This window comes from Abramis brama (genome assembly GCF_963993115.1).
Source record: "Abramis brama genome assembly, chromosome: 3".
Lineage (NCBI taxonomy): Eukaryota > Metazoa > Chordata > Actinopteri > Cypriniformes > Leuciscidae > Abramis > Abramis brama.
Window position 1 is genome coordinate 24734425 of NC_139965.1, and position 21687 is coordinate 24756111.

Genomic DNA, 21687 nt, shown 5'->3' on the forward strand with positions numbered 1-21687 from the left:
CAGAATGAGAACATGGATCCATCATGCCTTGTTACCACTGTGCAGGCTGGTGGTGGTGGTGTAATGGTGTGGGGGATGTTTTCTTGGCACACTTTAGGCCCCTTAGTGCCAATTGGGCATCGTTTAAATGCCGTGGCCTACCTGAGCATTGTTTCTGACCATGTCCATCCCTTTATGACCACCATGTACCCATCCTCTGATGGCTACTTCCAGCAGGATAATGCACCATGTCACAAAGCTCGAATCATTTCAAATTGGTTTCTTGAACATGACAATGAGTTCACTGTACTAAAATGGCCCCCACAGTCACCAGATCTCAACCCAATAGAGCATCTTTGGGATGTGGTGGAACGGGAGCTTCGTGCCCTGGATGTGCATCCCACAAATCTCCATCAACTGCAAGATGCTATCCTATCAATATGGGCCAACATTTCTAAAGAATGCTTTCAGCACCTTGTTGAATCAATGCCACGTAGAATTAAGGCAGTTCTGAAGGCGAAAGGGGGTCAAACACAGTATTAGTATGGTGTTCCTAATAATCCTTTAGGTGAGTGTATATAGGCCTATATATATATATATATATATATATATATATATATATATATATATATATATATATATATATAAATAATCTATATATAGTTGATTTATTCACAGATTAAAACTTGATCAAACCTGTAGGCTAAGTGTTACTTACATTATCATCATCAACAACACACGTAGGCTACATCTTGTTGCACGTGCGCACAGAAAAGGCATGCTTTAGGACCTCCTCTTTGCAAAGAGGCTGTTTAGATCTTCACACTGTAGGCCTATATTGATCCCAAAGTGTGATGCTTGCTCACCCAGACACCTGATCGGTTTCTCATTGTTGAGCCAGGTGAAGTCTGATCTGAAGTAAGCTACCCCACTAGCCTACACTCTTTCAGATTTGGAGGGTTGTGTCTCCCTCTTTTGGTTTAAGTGTGTTATAGCAATCTTCGCCCAGAAAAAGGAGAGCCACCCAGCCAGGACAGTGATAATGGAAAAGAGACGAGAGCACAGATTTTTGTTTACATTGGCATTCAACGGCGATTCTTTTTACTGCCGCTTTATACCGATTTAAGCTTGTTTTCCTCTGTTCCTTGTCGTCCTAACTATATATGAAAAATATCTACCTAAATCCCTTAACAAATGTGCACTGTTGAAATAAAATCGTAAACATAGACTGTTTTGAACTAACTGTAGGCCTGTCTTATCAGTTCGTTTGATCGTTAAGCCCATTTCATTGTCATCTCTGTAGAAATTGCGTGCTGAACCGTTTAAAACAGTGAGATCAACATTATTCTTCCTCTTTCAAAGACGTCAAGAGATCAAAGTTGACCAGCTGAAACCGCCACGCAGTTTCTTCCTCGTTTCAAACTTTTCATTTGACTGTTGCCTCTGTAGCGTGTGTTTCTTCAACTTTTACAGCAACTTTAATGTAATCTGTCTCAGCGGGGTTTGTCGGTGGGTGTCCAGGAGACACTTCTGAGGACTAAACATTACAGATGGCTTTACTGTTCTGCGATGCCTTTTGGGTAAGTTATTGTTTATAGTAAGCCTCTCACACTTAAGTAAAAATTCTCACTACGGGTAATACAACTTCCTATATTTCTATTTCAAGAATAATGGATTTTTTTGTGTTTTCTGAATTGAACTAGTAAAAATTTCCACTCTAATAAAACTTGCACTTATAGGGTGTAGGCCTATTTCCTTTTATTAACGTCAAGTTTTAAGAGCAGTTAAATTTAAAACTATAATCTTGCAAAGTCTTATTCAAGAACATTTTCATATTTAATTGTTTACTTTGTTCCCCACTGCATAGTGTCATTAGGTTGCATGTTTGGTGTCTTTTTAGGGTACAGACTTTATGGATCAGTCGGGTTATGATGCCATATTGCAGAGGTTACATGATGGCAGGCATATGTGCAAAGACGTAGAAGACCTGTTGAAAATGAGGTATGGAAAATGAGGCAATTAAGTCTGTGTGTCTCTATAAAAGTCTGTGTGTGACTTCTGCTCTCCTTCACAGAGCGCTGGCGGAGGAGAAGTATGGACGAGATCTGGTGGCGATTGCTCGCAAGGCAGAAGGTCAAACCGAGATTGGGTCAGTTGGTCTGTGAATATCATGCAAACTTATTCAAATTCAAACACTCTGAATTCAAATGATGTGTTGATTCAGTGAATGCCACTTCTGAATAACTTAACTATTCCTACCTTATAAAATAAAACTTTTTATCTACATAATGTATTCAAAGGTAGGCCTGAAATGTGTGTATTATGTACTCATTTCACTATCTGTTTTTATACTCAGAACATTAAAGGCATCGTTTGACAAGTTAAAAGCAGGTATGTGATGTGATGCAATTCCTTTTTGCCTCGCACCTAGAAAAATACTTGAATGCTAGAGTCCTCAACTTGAGTTGCATTGTTTTCTAGAGATGGAGAAGGCAGGAAACCTGCACATCCAACTGTCTGAAAGGATAAAGGAGGAAGTTCTCAAAATAGAGGTGTTTCGAGAACACCAGAGGGAACAGAGAAAAAAGGTCAAAATAAATAAATCAAATGATCAAGACAAATTATGCACACTGCCCAGCACTTTAGATATGTTTCCATGGTTGTTGCTGTGGTTATTCAGTATAGAGGAAGGAAGCTGGCACTTTCCTTTTTGAGCACATAAACACTGTAAATTATCACTTAAATAAACTTAGAACACCATTTGTTGTATTTTGTAAGGAGTGAACACCACTTAATTAATGAATAATGCAACTGATAATCTATGTATCTATTTTCTGTCCTAATTAGCTTGAAGAGATTATTGAAAAACTTCAGAAGCCTAAAATGGTGTTGCACAAGAAGACCATGGAGGTAAGTACTGTAAATGAGATTAAAACAAGTATCTTTTTCTATTTTCCAACCCTAGGTCCTCTTGTTTCCCATTTTAGAAATGACTGTCATTAGTAGTTCGGTGCATGAACTACGTAAATGAAACATCATTCTCAGGTCCACCCAAAATTCAGTATCAGCCAAAAGAGGAAGAGAGTTAGAAACTGAAAGAAGAAACATAAATGCAGTGACCATATTTGCAGAATGTATTTGGACATGATTAGACAGCACACATTAGATAAATGCAGGTTTGTTCATTGGCTTAGGGTTTGAAGACTAACTCAAACATTTATTTTGACCACCAAGAAATGTGTAGTGAGAGAGTTAGGAAAGTAAAAGAGAATAGAAACAGAGAATAGGTTGGTTGGTTTAAAGGTGAGGTATGCATGCTGTCTCTGGATATAATAAGACTTGAACTTCCTGTGCTGTACAACCACAGAAACACCACAGATAGTGAGATACGTTTTAGACACACATAAAGAGCTCCATACCCCCCCTCCCTATTCTCGATTATCTTGCACTTTTACTCACTTTGAATCTATTCTCTTTACTGTATGTCCTATACAGTCAAAACGGTTATATGAGCAGAGGTTTAAGGAGGCTGATGAAGCTGAGCAAGCAGTGGGGAAGAAGACAAACGTGAACGCCTCCACCCACCGGCAATCAGAAAAGGTGTGAGGGCGTAAACATTTAACACATACTATAACTTTTTATACACTAAAAATACACTAAGTTAAAGACCCCCTGTGGTGAAATTTAATGTAAGTCTATGTGGTGTTTTTAATATGCTTTAAGACAAACCCTTAAAACTGCAGTGAACCAAAGACAGTTTAAAAAACGCAGTTGGAAATCGCCGGTGTTTCTCACCTCACAAACTACCTTGTAACCAATCACGTCAACGTGCCGGCGGGCTTTAGCATATCACTAACTATTCTCTAAAGCAGGGGAGTCTCAAGAGAAGCCAGGTCCTGCCCTGGTATATTTTTATGTTGATATGAAAAATCGTGTACATTTGGCAATATAGCTAAATTATGTATATGATGTATATTACAATGTTATGATGAACTATATGCCTTTCTCCACCAACATTCTGTGTTCTTCAAAGCGTTTCTAATGATTGTAAGAAGGCAGACTGAGATGGCGAACGTGAACATGGTTTGTGTAACATTAGCAACACATTATTAGCTGTTTGATAATGTAGTCAACCAAAAAGCTAATCATATTAATTACTGTCATGTGTCCGACGTTGTAAAGAGCGATACCATTGTGCAGCGTTTACCTCAGCCTGTGCATCTCTGAGCTGGTGCGATTGAGTGGAGGCTGGGCTCATTTGCATATTCATGGGGCCTCGTATACTAAGTGAAGCAAGGGTGTAGTAGAGTTACATTCAAGCTATTTTAAGGCATGACATTTTTTTTCTCTACAATTATTGACTACAGGAGGACTTTAAATATTTTACAAACACTTCCTAAAGAGAACTGGTCGTTTTAATTCTGGAATTTTGGCAAAAATTACCTATGGCAGGTTTGTGGTCACAGTAATGCCAAAATGAGGATTAAAGCAACTCAAACTTGTTTCGGTCTGACTGGGCATCATTCGACCTCAGTGTTGAAAGAAACTCTAATACCATCAGACAGTGCAACACTTTCATTTCTTTAGAATAGAGTCTTTGAGTGAACAGTTTTGACAGTGTTATGTTACAGATACTGCTAATGTGTAAACTTACACTTCAGGTCAGGTCCAAATACTGAATATGGCTATTTATCAATCTATGTTGTGCTATGTTGTAGGTGATGAACAGGGCCAGATTATGCAGGCAAGCAGCCAACCTGGCAGGTTTGTGCTAACAAACTTCTCTGTTGTAATAATCTTGCTGGCAGAAGGAAGATAAATGCAATGTAATGTCTGTGTATGTTTGTTAACATGAACATTAATATGTTTGAAAGCGTAAGTGTTGATGAAAGTACATGATCCTTCAAAAATCATTCTAATATGTTGATTTGGTGTTCAAGATCCATTTCTTAAAAATGCTTAATATTTTTGTGGAAACCATGAGACATTTTTTGGGATTCTTAGAAAGTATAAAAATTAAAATTAAATAAAAGTATTCATTTCTTATTTTAAAAAAAATCTTTCTGAGCCCAAACTTTTGAACAGTGATGTAGATATGAGAGCTTGAAATATATCTGGAAATGTCCAAACTTTGTAAGTGAAGCAGTAGCTATTTGTGACATGTTAATGATAATGAAGAGGTGACTTCATTTTATTTCCTTTGCTGGTTCAGAAAAGCAATACAGATGGAATGTTGATCAACTAGAGAAAACTTCCCAGGACTGGGAGAGCACATACAGGAGTGCATGTGAGGTAAAGAACGTGTATACAGAAACGTGTAAGCAGAAGGAGTGTATACAGAAATAACCAAAACTTCATGATATCTTTAGGGTGATGACTAAGTAAGATATAACACAATCTCATAGGCATGTGATAAGCAGTCATAGCACTCCGTCGTTGAAGTTTACTGATGTAGAACAAAGATTTAAATGAGTCAAGAAAATGTCATTGGCAAAAAAAATTCTGGGCGTGTTTTAAAAGGAAGTTACATTCAACATTTTACAAAAGGAACAATATGTTTTGTAATTTTTGTGTTGCCTTCTAGGTGTTTCAGCAGCAGGAGTCTGAGCGCATTAATATCTTGCGCTGTGTGTTATGGGATCATTGTAATCTACTTTCGAGTCAGTGCGTCCGGGACGATGATGTAAATGTCCTCCTTTGTCTATCTTTATAATTAAAAGCCTAGCTAAATGCTGTTTACATTTACAATTTTAACTCTTTTCTTTTGTAGTGCTATGAGGAAGTAAGGAAGATTCTTGAGCAGTGTGACGTCATCAATGACAACAACTGTTTCATTAAGATGAAAAAGACTGGATGTCGCCCCCCAGGTAAATTCATCACATTTATCATGATTTTCTTCAGAAATGTATCAGCTGTCTTTTTGAAGAGTTGACATAGGATGATGTGATGCTTTTAAGAAATGCTACATAAATTGACAGTCACTCCTCCATCTCTCTTCAGCTCCCATTGAGTTTCAGTGTTACTCTGACGTGGACACCAATGGAGGAGTCGGGAGGGTTGAAACGAACAGGTGAATGTCTGAATAATTAAGAATGAGTTAAAGTCCCCCTGTAGTCAATCATTTTATCCCCCTTAAAACTCATCTTTGATCACTAAAATGACATTTAAATGTTTTTTTCCTGTGGAAAAAAGTAGCTTGAATATAACTCGACACCCTTGCTTCGTTTAGTTTATGTGGCTCCATGAATATGCTAATTAGCCCCGCCTCCTCTCACTCGTGCCCGCTCACAGATTTACTCGGCCAACTTACTGAGGTTAACACTGCACAATGGTATCGCTCTTTACAATGTTGGACACATGACGGTAATTAATATGATTAGCCTTTTGCTTGACTATGTTATTAAACAGCTAATAATGTGTTGCTAATGATACACAAACCATGTTCACGTTCGCCATCTCAGTCTGCCTTCTAACAATAATCAGAAACGCTTTGAAGAACACAGAATGTCAGTGGAGAAGGGCATATAGTTCATCATAACATCGTAATATTCATCATAGACCCGCTATATTGCTAAATCTACCCAATTTTTCATATCAAAAAACAAAACAATTTTTTTTTTTTATAAAATATAAATCAAAAAATATATTGAGATAATATTGGCATCCCTCGAGACTCCCCTACTGGTTCGCTGTTAATGATATGCTAAAGCCCGCCGGCACGTTGACGTGATTGGTTACAAGGTAGTTTTTGACGTCGGGAAAAACTAGCGATTTCAAACCGTGTTTTTAAGACTGTCTTTGGTTCACTGCAGTTTTAAGAAGAAAATACACAGCAATGGTGTTGATTTATGAATTTGCACATGGTTTGTTAAGCACATTAAAAACACCACATAGACATAAACAACATTAAAAACTTGATTTTCACCACAGGGGGACTTTAAGACATTTTTGTTCTTTGAAAATTGATCGTGAAACTCTTTCATATCTGAACTCTCTACAGATTATCTGTCCTGCTTCCAAGGATACCTTCTAGTGGTCAGTATTCCTTCTCTGAAGTCTTAAACTTACAGTTTATGCTTTAAGACATGACAATATGCAAAGAGCATTAAACTAAATTCACAATGAATTTTAGTGAAGTCAAGTAGTTGAATGTGGAGCATTGAGCGTCGCTGTCCTTACATCACAGGCTGCCCTGAAGCTGGCAGTAATTTGGGTGGAACATTTACACCGGCTCAACAAATGGGAGGAGGAACTGAGGAAAAGTACATGGTGTTATATGATTTTAAAGCTCAGGTAAATAAATACAGTATCAATGTAGTTGTTATCCCAGAGATACAAACTTGTTCAAGTATTTGTTGTTACTAGTAATACTTAGTGTTTGATTTAGAGAAATTTGATTTAGAGGAAGTAAGTAAAACGTGTAATGTGTAAAAAAAAAACCTGATAAGTGCCATTTTAACCAACACAGTTTGCCTGACATCCTTGTTGAAAAGTTTAAAAAGTAAAAAGCTTTATAGGTTTATAAACAAAGTTTATAGGCCTTACAGACTGATAAACAGAGTTGTGTACTCCATTCCCTGCCCTTTCTAGGAAGATGACGAGCTGTCTGTCAGTAAAGGACAAGTTGTCACAATAACTGAGCAAGGCGAGGATGGGTGGTGGAGAGCGTGGAGGGATGGAATATCTGGGCTGGTCCCTGGAACGTACTTGACCAAAATCTCACCGCACAGTACACATCTTGCTGCCACTCACCCTGAATGCAATCCCATCAAATAGAATTTAGCAAGTTTTCTCTGCAAATTATTTCAGCCTACAAGTTGATGTAGAATGAATAAATATATGTGTACTAGAAATATGAAAGATATTAGCTTTCTTCACAGGCATCTTTAGGATTTTTTTAAGATTAATTAATATTATGAATAATGGAACAGTTATTCTGCAGCCATTTGTATAATGATTCTGTTCTACATGGTTTAATTTAGCTTTTATGGTTTATAGTCAGAAGAAATTTTTATTGTTTTAGAATTATGAATTCTAAAGTTTTTTTAAATTCAGTATATGTATACTGTAATATATGTATAAAATTTGTATTAACAATTTTGTTACGTAATTACTATAGTTTATCATGGCCTATGTGTCTGGTATACAACATAGTAATCCATTCAAAATAAATATGTGCCCTAATTTGCATTCAAGTCCATTGTGTTACCCAACTGCTAATATGGAATAAAATTACCCAAAATATGGAATATAAACAGACCAGAACATAAGACTAGAAAAATGTGAGTTGGCGACCACTAGTGGAGAAAGTCCCAAAATAGTTGGTACATACAGTCAAACCAAAATGTATTGAGACACCTTTCAACATTTTTCACATTATCAGAGTTTATTCACTATATATAGAAAATTGTGATAAAATATGACAAGAACTCAAATCGAGTTGATTGACTCAAATTGATATTTCACTGGTTTTGGTCATCCTTCTGTTAGACTGTCTCACAAATGAATTAGGTTGAATAGCTGTCATCTGTTAAATTTAAGTACACATTAAATAATACCAATTTGGATCAACCAATTACCAAGCAATGCTTAAAGGAGCCGTATGTAAGATTGTGGCCAAAACTGGTACTGCAATCACTTTCAAATTACTGTAGAGCGGTGTATCCCCTCCCCCCCCCCCTGACTCGAGGTTGCCAGATAGGCTGCAGGATCCAGCAGGAACGTAGGCTGACACGTAGCTGTGGTAACTAGAGCAGAGCTGGCAACCTGGATGCTGAAACACTACTGACTTCGTGATTGGTTGATAGGTGGATGGTGGCGCTTCAGGCCAAAACACAAGATGACAACATCAACATCAGTTGAGGGCTGCAACTTCACTTTTTAAATGACAATATCCTGGCCGTACTACTGTTGTCAGTGATATAAGTATTTGAAATGAACATGATTTCTTAATGTCTAGTGACATATCAGGGCCATTTTATGATTAATTGAAATACATTTCTTACATACAGCTCCTTTAATTTTGTTCAGTTTGTGGTGTAAAAATGTCACCTTAGCAATTAAAGAAAAAACATGGTCAGGTCAAAGTGTCTGAATCATTTTTGGTAGTCCACTGTATGAATAATTTTTGGGTATAATATGTCACAGTTTACTTTATTTTGCTAACCGCACATAAATTAACTAGTAAAAAAAATATCAAAAATGATATCTGGTGTCTAAATAATTGTTGGTTTGACTGTATAAATACTCATTTATGCAATAACTGCCCAAATAATCAAGTTTTCTTTCTTTCTTTGGAGTGGTTTGGAGAATGGATTTCCCCTCAATTTCTAAATGTTCAAGCTGACTTAAGTTTTGGATGTGGCAGTGTGTGAATACCACTCTTAATACTGAGTGCCTTAACACAAGACATACATTGTTACTCAAACTTTGCATACATATCAAAATACTGGGCATGCAAATCCTTTTTGTTTCATTGCATATTTCCTTTCACTGACTGTTGATTCTTTTAAAAACCATGTAGCCATTATGCAGTGAATATAACGGAATTATGTTCTCTGACTTTTAATAGTATTTTTAGTTTGGTTGCTTAGTTTTAGGAGAAGAGTTGTTTTCTACTCAGGAATGGCAAATGAAAGAGATAAGCCCACAGAAAAGAGGAACAGACGTTTTGGCAGGTTAACGTCACTTTTTTTTTTTTGCTCATTTACTATTTTAATAATTAAAAAAAATAATAAAAATGTAATTTTCAGTACTTCAGTTTTGCTGTATTGTTGCACTTTTGACACATAAAACCTTTGAGACTTGTTTTCAGGAAATGTACAGTATCTTTCATGTTAGTTATATTTGAGGTCAGGCACTGTTTTTGGACGAGAAGGCCTGGCTCGCAATCTCCATTCTAGTTCATCCCAAAGGTGTTTGGGGTTGAGGTCAGTGCTCTCTGTGGACCAGTCAAGTTCTCCCACATCAAACTCATTTTACCATATCTTTATGCATCTTGCATTGTACACTGGGGCACAGACGCTGGAAATGAAAAGGGCCTTACCCAAACTGTTCCCACAAAGTTGGAAGCATAGCATTGTCCAAAATATCTTGGTATGGTGAAGCATTAAGATTTCTCTTCACTGGAAGTAACGACTAATTTTTTCACAAATGTTTGTAAATGCAGACTACGTGGCTATGTGCTTGATTTTATACTTTATACACCTGTGGCAATGGGTCTGATCGAAACACCTGAATTCAATAAATAATAGGTGTGTCCCAATACTTTTGTCCGCATATTGTATATGAATTATTTCTCATTGTCAACAAGGCATTCTCTGCAGTGAAAGAGTCAGGAGATGAGGTCAGACATTTTCCATTTGTCCTTGTACTTTTACATGTGTTTTGCATTAGGTTTGTTTTCAGTGTGTGTGCGTGTGTGTGTGTTTTCATTAACTAATGTTTGCATGTGACCTACATATAAATGTAAGCACCTTCAAAGTTGCTTGGGCATAAGTGAACTGTATGAACCAAGTATATCTTATTTCTATTACATTTAATGTGGTGTGTTGTAGTGGATTAGTTGGTTTCAGTTCAGCTTTCACCACTGTGACTCTAAATAAGACATTTAAAGGGTTAGTTCACCCAAAAATGAAAATTCTGTCTTTAATGGCTCACCTTCATCTCGTTCTAAACCTGTAAGACTTTCTTTCATCATCGGAACACAAATAACGATCTTTTTAATGAAATCTGAGAGCTTTCTGTCCCTCTATTGACAGCCTACGTAACTACCACTTTCAAGCCTCAAGAAAAGTAGTAAAGACATCATTAAAGTTATCTATGTGACTCCAGTGGATTAACATAAATTTCATTATGCGACGCAAGTGCTTTGTTTGTGCAAAAAAACCCCAAAAACTTTTATTTACAAAATACTGATCTCCAACATCTGCTCTCGTGTCAACGAAATACGCATACGTTGTGGTGCTCTTGTGAATGTGCGTTGGAGATTAATGTTTTGTAAATAAAGTGGTAAATTTGAAAATGCTTCATAAGAGATAAACCACTAGAGTCACATGGATTACTTTTATGATGTCTTTACTATCTTTCTGGGGCTTGAAAGGGGCTGTTGCATAGACTGTCAATGGAGGGACAGAAAGCTCTCAGATTTCATCAAAAATAAATTTATTTGTGTTCTGAAGATGAATGGAAGTTGCTCAGGGACATAATGTTAATTTTTGCGTAAACTAACCCTTTAATCCCATGTTGCTCAGGGACATAATGTTCATTTTTGCGTAAACTAACCCTTTAATTCCATGTTGCTCCAGGGCCCAGTTATTCAAAAGTGATCTGATCGGATCTCGGCTACCGGATTGGATCAAATCCTGAAAATAGGTTGTTCAAAAGAAAAAAGGAATCTGAAATCGTATTAGATTACACAATCTGTATTACCAGTGCTCCAAATGGGGTTACATTTCACAGTATTTTTGCAGCTAGTAAAGTACAACAGGTAGAAGTGTCAGTGTGGGTCACTTTAAGTGTTTTTATATGAAGAGAAAGAAAACAACATAAACAAACAAAAATGTCATTTTCAAATTCCTTTAAACAATCAGAAGGGACATGGTGATGAAAAAAAAAACATGTGATTTTTCAAATCTAATTATGATCCAGATTAAACTTTTGAACAACTGGGAGTTTTATTTATAGTGTACTTGAAATAATTTATTTTATATGATTTTAACAGTCGCATTCCATTATGTGCATGTCCTATCTTATAAAATATGGATTCCCATTATTGCCACAACTGCTGTTATATAATGTTTTTGGTCAGTCTCTCTCTCTCTCTCCCTCTCCCTACCTTTTTTCCTTTGTTTGTTTATATTTCAGTAGAACTAATGTTTTAAATTCTGGGACCTAATAATTCAATTGCTGTATAAAGGCACCTGACATGATAATAAAGATTTTTCTGAGCTCATAGTGTGAGATTAGTCATTACAGTCTTTGTTCTGCATTTGTGACATTTGACTAAGTGAATATTTGCATACATTGCTGAATAACAAATTGGGAAATTAGCATTTATATTTACCAAGTCTGCCTTACGACTGCATTTACTGACTGGGTTTCCACAGAAAAGATGAAGATTGTCTGGGTTGCTCTTTTCCTCTCAGCTCATTGTGAGCTGACTTTAACATTGATCAGGAAACACATTTTTATTAATAACGATGTGTCTTGGAACAATGCTCAAAAGTTTTGCCGGGAGAATTATGCCGACCTATCCACCATAGACAGTGAAGAGGAACTTACCAGGTTCAAAAACGATGCACAAAATCAATTGAACACATATAGCTGGGTTGGTCTGAGCAAGCCCTCTGCTAACGGTGAATGGGTGTGGAGTGATGGAAGTGAAGAAACTTTTAAGAAATGGAGACATGATCAACCAAATGACCCAAACAATGCCTTTTGTACCATAAGTTTAGATGGTGAATTGTTCGACTACAGATGTAATCAAATTAAGCCTTTTTTCTGTTACAAGTGGGAGCCTGAACTGATTCTGGTAACGGAAAACAAGAGCTGGGAGGAAGCATTAGAATACTGCAGAACTGAATACTCTGACTTGGCCAGTCTGCCAACCAGTTTACATCTCCTTCAAGTCCAAAACAAGACTGCAGTCACTCAAACCCCCAGTGTGTGGACAGGTTTGCGCTTCTTGTCAGGTTCCTGGTTCTGGGTGAGTGGGGAATTTCTGGGAAATGTGGGTCAGCTGCCAGTATGCCCTGCCAGTGCCCAATACTGTGGATCTCGAAACCTGAAAGCTAAAAGTTGGGAGAACAGAGACTGTACGGAGAAACTTAACTTTGTATGTTATTAAAGAGAAGGGTAAGAACCAAAGCATATATTTCAATCAATACATTGCTCATATTCATGACAGCAATTTTTTTTGTTTAATTTGTTTATTCCATAACAAATATTGTAAATAAAATTAAAATGTATATTTGAAGACACACACACATTTATGCTTGGCAGACCCATTACATATAAAGTTAACAATATGATATGCTGCTTTATTCATATAATGCAGTAGAATATATATTGAAATAATGTATTTTGTGTTTTTTTTTTTCCAGAGGTGATGGGAAGAGCACCAGATAAAAACAAATGAAGAAATTATAAATGAAAATTAGCCCTTTATTTAACTTAAAACAATGTGAATTAGCACAACATAATGTCTAAAAGTTATGTTGAAGTAATGCTTATGCTCCTTTATTTGCATTCTGTCTTATATATGCTATACGTTTATAACTTGTTTAAATTGAAAAACACTTGATGATACATCACTTTGAAACATATATTTGTTTTCAAACTATACATTTAGTAAGTTTATATTTGTTATAGATTTGCTGTACTTTTAGAATCTATATGCTTTTCAGTAGTGAGTTTTGCAAAGAACAATATACTAGTCCAGTATCTAAAACAAAGATAATTTGGAAGATCATTGCATCAATTGTTTTGAAAAATATATACTTAACAATAAATAGAAGCACTGAAAAATAAATTGTAAAAAAGTTTTTCCTTTTAACACTTAACCTTATGCACAAGAAGCCAAAGTTAATTTTATTATTCCTGCTGTGACATTTTGATTCTAATGAAAGTCATTTTGAAAAAACTATTTTCTTGAGTCATGCTCAAAAGTGTTTCCAGATTGCCTATTTGTTTTGTCAATTGGTTTTTAGAGGAACTGTGTGCAATAGATAAACATCACATTTTAGACAGCATTTTTAAAACAATTCTGAATTTTAATAAGCAATATAATGTATAAAAAAAACAATCACTTAATGGATAAATTTAAGTTCAGTGATTTATTTAATTGACCCATATTACAGTACGTTGCAATAGACATTGTTATCCTTCTGCTGGGAGAAATAAAAAGAATGTATTTGTTGAATAATTGAAATGTGTGGCATGCTATTTGACCCTTTTGTTCCCTTTCGAGGGAACTCACGCTGCGTCGATATCGCTTTGGTAAATCCCCTGCGTGATTGCGTCTGAAGCACGTATGTCAACTAGTCCAATGGTGGAGAGTGAGCTTCACGGGCGGGTGACGTCACGTCCAGGAAAGGATAAAAGCACATCCAGTCTGACCGGCGCTATCTTCTGTTCCTCAGCAAGTGCTCTATGTCGAAACCGTCTGTCTATTTATTGCTGTCTGTCACAAGCATTTAAAACAATATTACGGCAAAAGAGATTTAAAAGTTGTGTGCTTCTCCCTTCCCGCGCTATTTAACGGGTGGGGATACACACGATGTAAGTGTCATGTGTTTGGGAGCCTTTGAGGGGGCTGACTGTCAGCATTGTGAAAGGATTCCACTCCGCTCTCACCTGTCACTTTTTGAGGACCCACTGCTGCTGAGGCAGCACGGAGAAGGCATTTTTGGGGATCGCAAATAGATCTCTTGGCGGGGTTAGAGATGGGCTCCGACCTTTCTCTTCCCTTACCCGAGGGATCCAGTGCTCTCTTGCCGGTGTCGGAAGCTTCTTCCGCCCGGCAAGAGAGCCCAATGCTTCAGTGCTTTAGTTCTAAGGAACTAGATGTCTTGATTGAAGATGACAATAAGGATTTCCCCAGGATTTTTTTTTTTTTTTTTTTTAGATTTCCCCAGCATATGAGGAGCTGGTGGAGGTGATTACTCGTGCCGTGGCTAAATTAAATATTGAGTGGCCGGCCAAGAAAAGTGTGCCCGTCCTAAAAGTAAACATGACTCCCTGTCATCAGATGTATCACCTCCATCACGGGACCTTCCATTTTATCCCGATCTACACAGTGAGCTGTCTAAATCGTGGAACAAGCCAAATTCATCTCGTCTTTTTAGCCCCCAAGTCCATGTATATTCCGATATAAGGGGGCTGAAAGAATATGGGTATGGGGTGGTGCCCAGGGCTGAACAGACGCTAGCTAGTTATCTGTCCCCTGGTTCAGCATCGTCCCTGAAGGCCCCAGTGCTACCCACTAAGCCACTCAAAACTACATATAATTTAGTGGGTAAAGAATATACGGCAGTAGGTCAGGCCGGAGCATGCCTTCATACTATGGCAGTGTTACAGATACTGTATATCAGGCTGATCTGCTGGGGGATTTGAATAACAGAGAGAGGGAGCCACAGATCTGTCTCTCAGGACCACCAAGGAGACCGCCAGAGCAATAGGGCAGTCTATGGCAGCCCAGGTTTTATTTCGGGTGCAAAGGTTTGGCCTCTGAGGGGGACCAACTCATGGATGCTGGTCTCTCAACTGAAGTTGTAGAGACCATCTTACACTCCAGAGCTCCAGCTACGAGGAAACTTTATGCCCTGAAGTGGAAAGTTTTCACTTCTTGGTGTCATCAGCGTCAGTGGGATCCGGTTAACTGCCGAGTTGGTACAGTGCTTGTGTTCTTACAAGATCGCTTTTCATCAGGGTTCTCTTCATCCACCCTAAAGGTTAAGCGGTGGCCTTACCACGCCCCTGTGGGTAATGCATCGTTGGGTAGAGACCCCTTGATTATCCGTTTCCTTTGTGGTACTCTGAGGCTGAGGCCTGCAACTCGAACAGGGGTTCCGGCTTGGGACCTGGCTATAATCCCTGAGGGCCTATCTGCGGCTCCCTTTGAACACCTCAAATCAGTTTTAGTAAAGTTTCTGACCTTCAATACCATTTTCCTTTTAGCTATTTCGTCCCTTAAGCGAGTCGGAGACCTTCAGGCCCTTTCAGTTTCTCCCACTACCTTGACTTTGCTCCAGGGATGGTCAAGGCATTTCTATTTCCTAAACAGGGCTACATCCCTAAAGTGCCGACCAATATACCGAGGCCTATTGTGTTGCAAGCTTTCTGTCCTCCTTTTACAACTGTTAGTACGGCATTTGGGTATTATCGTTCCCAAAGCGTCATCAACGCAGCGCGAGTTCCCTCGAAAGGGAACGTCTCAGGTTACGACTGTAACCCTAGTTCCCTGAGAAGGGAACGAGACGCTGCGTCTCCCTGCCATACTTCCTGCATCCCTGTGATCGACTTGCTTCGGCTATATCGAAGCTAACGCTGGTCAGATCGGAAGTGCTTTTATCCTTTCCTGGACGTGACGTCACCCGCCTGTGATGCTCACTCTCGCCATTGGACTAGTTGACATATGTGCTTCAGAAGCAATCATGCAGGGGCGTTACCAAAGCGCCATTGACGCAGTGTCTCGTTCCCTTCTCAGAAAACTATAGGGTTACAGTTGTAACCTGAGACGTTTTTTACCCTTTGTAAGAGTGACATTATGGGCCCTATTTTAACGATCTGAAACGCAAGTAACTTTGTGGGCGGGTCTTGGGTGCTGTTGCAATTATACCGGCGGGATAAATGACTCTTGCGCCCGACGCAAATCTAAAATGGGTTGGTCTGAATAGCTACATTACTCATAGGTGTGGTTTGGGCATAATGTGAAATAAACCAATCAGAGCGACATCTCACATTCCCTTTAAGAGCAGGCGCGCTTGTTCCATGGCGGATTGCTATTATAACAGCGGATTTGCCAGGCGCACGCCAGGAGCGGTTCACAGCCGAGGAGACCGACGTTCTCTGATTTCCCTCGTGTGCTAATATTTTTCCTTTTAATAATGTATGGTTTTCTAAAAATGAGAACTGCTTGCTGTGTGTAGATGAGATAAGCAAAGTACATGCGCGTTGTGCACACGCTACATTGATTATGACCAAGCATGCGCCCTTAAAATAGCATATGAATAACATGCGCAATGTGCCACTGACTTTAGACTAGGTTTTTCCTGGTCAGTGGTGGAATTAAAATAACACCAGGGAACGTTTGCACCGGAACACGCCTCCTCTTTGCGCTGAACCGCAAACCGCATTTCTGTGCAAAATAGAAATGATACATGCGTCGGTGTACAAAGTCAATTACGCTGGGTGCAAGATAGGGCCCTGTGTCACTCTTACAATGGACAAGGATGCTTAAAAGGTTCATTTAAAAGGTTATTTTCACACGCTACAAAACATAATACATAATAATTTTCCTCCATTTTTTTTTAGAGATAATATACTAAGTTATATAAGTTACATCATTATTCACTATTCAGTCATGTAAACGCAGGTTTTAGCCAAGCAAATAAATGTTTCCTGGTCCCAAGCACAGTTTCAAGAATAAAAATCCATTTTAAACTGAAATTACAGAGATTTTAGTGAATTTTCAAAAGCTCAATTCTATTTTACAAATACACAATTATTTTGTTAGACTACACTTTTGATTGTTTTACTGCCAAATACTTGACTGCAAGTGTAATTCGCACTTTATGTTATGCAACCTTATTTAATTGCAGGTTTAATGCTGCTGCTTGATGCTTTATCATTATATTTCTCTAAAGGTAAATGCATACTATAGGAATGCAAACTCTGAATGAGAGGAAATGAAAGTTGCCTGAAAACAATTTAAATGACTCAACTTTATAACAATCTTTCTTCTTCATTACAACTACAAGGGATAACTTCTACAACACATAGGCCTACTGTAAATAATGACGGGGAACAATCTGAACTATGTCAACCAGTGACTTCAGTCTAAAGCTTTTTTGGCCTAACAAACACTTGCAATCAAAACATAATATCACATTACCATGACACATGGAATCAATTAGTGTAAAATGTTTACAATATTGTTTACAAAACAACTGAATGATGATTTTCTGCTCATCAGACTCTGGCAAATATCAGTAGTGCTGTAAATAAAGGAACAATCCAATACTTCACAATCAAACCAGTGTGAGGCTATTAAAGCTGTCAAAGCTTTAATTTATTTTTTCCCCCTTTTTTTCTTTTGTCAAACAAAGGTATTGATTTAATACTAGCGTAGAAAAGTGGTAGCCTGATTTAGTTTAAACGTGTACAGTACACTGGCTGGGAGGACCAGCCATTCCCATGATGCCGTGAGGTACTCAGGCATCTATACCCGTGCTGACAAGCAGTTCATAGGCAGGGTCATGACCTCTGCGGCAGAGGACCACACATGCACACAGCAGCCCAAGCATCTGTGCAGAGAACAGGAAACTATGGTCAAGACATACATTTACATTGAGGATGATGACAAATAAGATTATGAGAAAGTATTTAAAATATTCTGTATTATCTGTAAACATCAAGGTAGTATAGTTCATAAAAGGATACATATACAGTATGTTCAACGATGTTTTGATCAAAGAACTAACAAAAAGAGAATAGCTGCAATGAACTCTAAATAAACATGTTTTTATAACAAACAGATAAGCTATTACACAGCTCTCCCGACTACTGCATGGAAGCTTGTTTCCACCACGCGACCACAAAATAAAAAATAAATAAATGTAATTGCGACTTTTTTTCTCGCAAGTCCGAATTTATCTCACAATTGTGGGGAACAAAAGTCTGAAGTGTGACATATAAAATTGTAATTGTAATGTACATTTTATTTGTCTTTGCTTAATATAATATTCAGGTAAGATTATTAAATAATTTGGAATCAATCTTTCACGTCCACGTATTTATTTATTTGTAACCTGATTAGCCAGGTTACTTTTTCCATGTGGTGTTTCCATTATTTTACACTCCCTGTACTTTCTGCTATGGTATGACAATGATTGGCCTCAACTGCAAATTACCTGTATAGCAGCGAATGTTAATGCAGCCAGTATAACGTACAGCATAATGTCCTTAAGTTTCTTTACTACAAGAACTTCACAGCCCTGTAACAAGAAGTTCAGTTATAATAAATCAGTCATTTAGCCTAATAGTTTTGGACTTCTGGAGAATGTGTGTGAGGGTGTTACCTCAGGGTAAAGGTCTCCTGGTCGCATTAACGTCCCAGTGCAATTACTGATGGTGGGTTTGCAGCAGCTCACTGGAACGCTATTGTTTTTGGACTCAATAAACCAGTGAGTGTTCATCCAATCAGAGTAGTTATGAATGCCACAACAGTGGAGCTAAAAGTGAACGATTGTAAGAAGAGAGGTTTAGAGAGAATTGGTAGAAAAATTATGGAAAAAAAGAGGCAAAGGAACTGAAGTTGTTACTTGTCGCTGCACATAGTCAATGGCCCTGCTTGGAGCGTCTGTGTTGGTGCCTTTATATTCATTATATACTTTCTGAATAGAGTGATTCACCACAGCCTCGACCTTTGGGAGAAGAAGAAAATATGTTTTAACAATGATACTGTCAAACTACCCACATGCACATGTCATTTTATTATTTCCAAGTTACCTTGGCTCTGTAAATATACCCTAGCACCACTACAACCACCTCTGTAGCGAAGACCAGTAGCAGCACTGCTGAGAACTGTAGAAAAATCAAGAACAATCAGGAAAGTTTCTGAATAAAAAGCTGCTCTATATATGTTGAAGTGAGGGGTGTCAGACTCTAGTTTACCGTGACCAGGCCGCAGCGGCTTTCTCGAATGGTGGCACAGCAGCCAATGAAACCAATGACAAAAAGAAGCGTGCCCACAGCAATTATCACCATGGCAGGGATGAAAGTGTAGATATCCTCAAAAAAATGATCATAATCATCATATGTAATAAAAACATAGGCCCCAATGTAGCACAGTATACCTGCGGCAGCCTGGGAAGGGTGCAACAAAAATATTGTTAGTGGTTCTGAAATTGCACACAATCAATTTTTATAAAAACCTGTTTTGAGAGATTAAAACATCTTTCTTTTGTAATTTTTGTTGATTGTCATTTTAACTGCAGTATATCAAATTAGGCATAATTTTATACAGTTATCTCTCTGACAAAAGTTATCTGTTGTTTTTGAGCCTGATGTAGAGGCAATATCACAAACAACCTTATGTCTGTTATGTCTGTCTGAACAAATCAGTTGTCTCTGTGAGGGTCCAACTAAAATGTGGATTATTTTTTTATTAAAATGATGTCACAATTACTATTACACATTTATTATATATAGTATTTAAGTTGTGTATTGACAAACAGTAGTGTTATGCATCACAAGCCACCATATTTATATATTATAACAGGCTATATACTGTGTAATATACCAATTAGCCTATATAAGCTTATCAATGGATGTCACAATTGTGTACTTCAAGTTTAATTATTAAACTTGATTAAGATAAAAAAAATATTGAAACAGGTGATGACTGTGAATATCTCAAAGATGTTTAAGACAAAGAAAAGCTTTACAATTTTCAGAATTAATAAACAAAAACAAAAAAGTGCTACAATTCCTGCTACATATAAATCCCTATAACGTTACAATGATATTGTAGAAGACATACAGTCTTGATTTTCCTTGCAATTACAGTCATCATAGAAATTGGGGGTCTTATTTAGCGGATCTTATATAATGGAATAAGGATAGATTGAAAATACAAACATGACGCATAAAGGACAAAATAGACAGATCTATTGAAATTCGCCGGGTGAAATTTAGCGCTTGGCTTCTTTTAATGATGATTTGAGTCAAAAATCATAATAGTTTTCTGTCCAATAAAAGCGTGTCGATTATACATGTAACGTAAACAACAGTTCATTCGCTGTTTTGTGTATCCCTGCAGAGCTATGCCATAGTGCCCGCTAACCACTGCATTCCAGCTATTATACTGTAGCCAACTTACCCAAAATATCAGATTTAGGAAGACTAAAACCGTCTTCGAAGAAATAATACCACATTGTCCCATGATTACGCTGAGGCTAGAGTAAATATTTTAATCCAGGGAGAGATATTTACGTTAATAGCAGATGCATATCCTGCGATTGTCAAGCTCCGCTAGTCAACACTTTACAGAGCATCCAACTGGACAGCGGCAGTCACGTGTCCCACTGACCTCAATAAAGCGAACTGTGCTATTTGTTCTCAGCGGCAGACAGACGCTAATAAAACACAGTCCAAGTCGTGTTGGTCTAAGAAACTGCGCCAACCTGTTTTCCTTAGGTCATATGTGACTATTAAAACTATTAAAAATGTATGAATTAATGAAGAGTGAGTCTAAAGACACCCCTAAAGGAAAGCTTAATGGGTAGATTTTGCACATCCATCTCAACAATTTGTTGTGGTAGTTGGCTAGTTGCTGGTCTGAAAGTGATGCCTGTAGTCAAAGAAAGTAACAGATGTTTTTTTCAGGTCGCTTTTGATTTATATGCAAGGCTATGTATGATGTGTAGCCAATTCTTTAAAAACATAAGACAATAGATCAGATGGATGAAATATTTTTTAAAAAGATTAATCTTCTCGTTATACAAAAAAAAACAAAAAAAAAAAAAAAAAAACAGGCTTCTTACACAGCATTTACAGTCAATTAAAAAGTCAAAGACAAAGACAATGACAAAAAGGCAAAAAAAAAAGACAAAAAAAAAGACAATGTAAATTTCAGTTCTTCACTGTTGTTAATGTATGAAATTTGTAGGCCTATGTTTCTTTGGTTCCCTTTCAGTCAGTCACTGCGAGTTACGTCAGAGACTGACAATTGGGGGTTAGAAAACGAGCCAATGGTATAAAAATACCATGGGTCTGCGGAATTTGCATCGCGAACTCCGCCCCACCGCGTGGGTATAAAAGGAGCCGTGAGTGCAATCTCGCATTATGTTTCTGCTTTGGAGCCGAAGTGTTTATGTGCTTCTCTTCGCCTTCATCTACAAGCAACAAACTCTCTCTTCGGTCTGTGTTGGTGTGACGGCACGTTTCAGTGGATTCACAATCCTGCTGCTGGTCTGTGCAGTGGCT

General features: G+C 37.7%; 2 protein-coding genes across 2 annotated transcripts; one reads left to right on the forward strand and one right to left on the reverse strand.

The window, feature by feature from the left end:
- Window positions 1–986: 986 nt before the first annotated feature.
- Window positions 987–8169, forward strand: pstpip1b (proline-serine-threonine phosphatase interacting protein 1b). Its single transcript, XM_084108909.1, has 15 exons — window positions 987–1559; window positions 1880–1980; window positions 2054–2128; window positions 2336–2370; window positions 2461–2567; window positions 2827–2889; window positions 3475–3579; window positions 4698–4743; window positions 5192–5271; window positions 5564–5662; window positions 5750–5846; window positions 5980–6049; window positions 6980–7014; window positions 7166–7272; window positions 7570–8169. The coding sequence occupies exons 1-15, from the start codon at window positions 1530–1532 to the stop codon at window positions 7753–7755; spliced, it is 1236 nt and encodes a 411-aa protein (XP_083965035.1). The 5' UTR covers window positions 987–1529; the 3' UTR covers window positions 7756–8169.
- A 9239-nt stretch (window positions 8170–17408) lies between these two features.
- On the reverse strand, window positions 17409–20776 carry tspan3b (tetraspanin 3b). The gene is made up of 7 exons (XM_084109369.1): window positions 20582–20776; window positions 19375–19566; window positions 19210–19284; window positions 19023–19124; window positions 18780–18932; window positions 18612–18695; window positions 17409–18005 (listed from the first exon to the last, which is right to left on the reverse strand). Exons 1-7 carry the CDS (start codon window positions 20642–20644, stop codon window positions 17913–17915), a joined length of 762 nt encoding a protein of 253 aa, XP_083965495.1. The 5' UTR covers window positions 20645–20776; the 3' UTR covers window positions 17409–17912.
- Window positions 20777–21687: the final 911 nt, after the last annotated feature.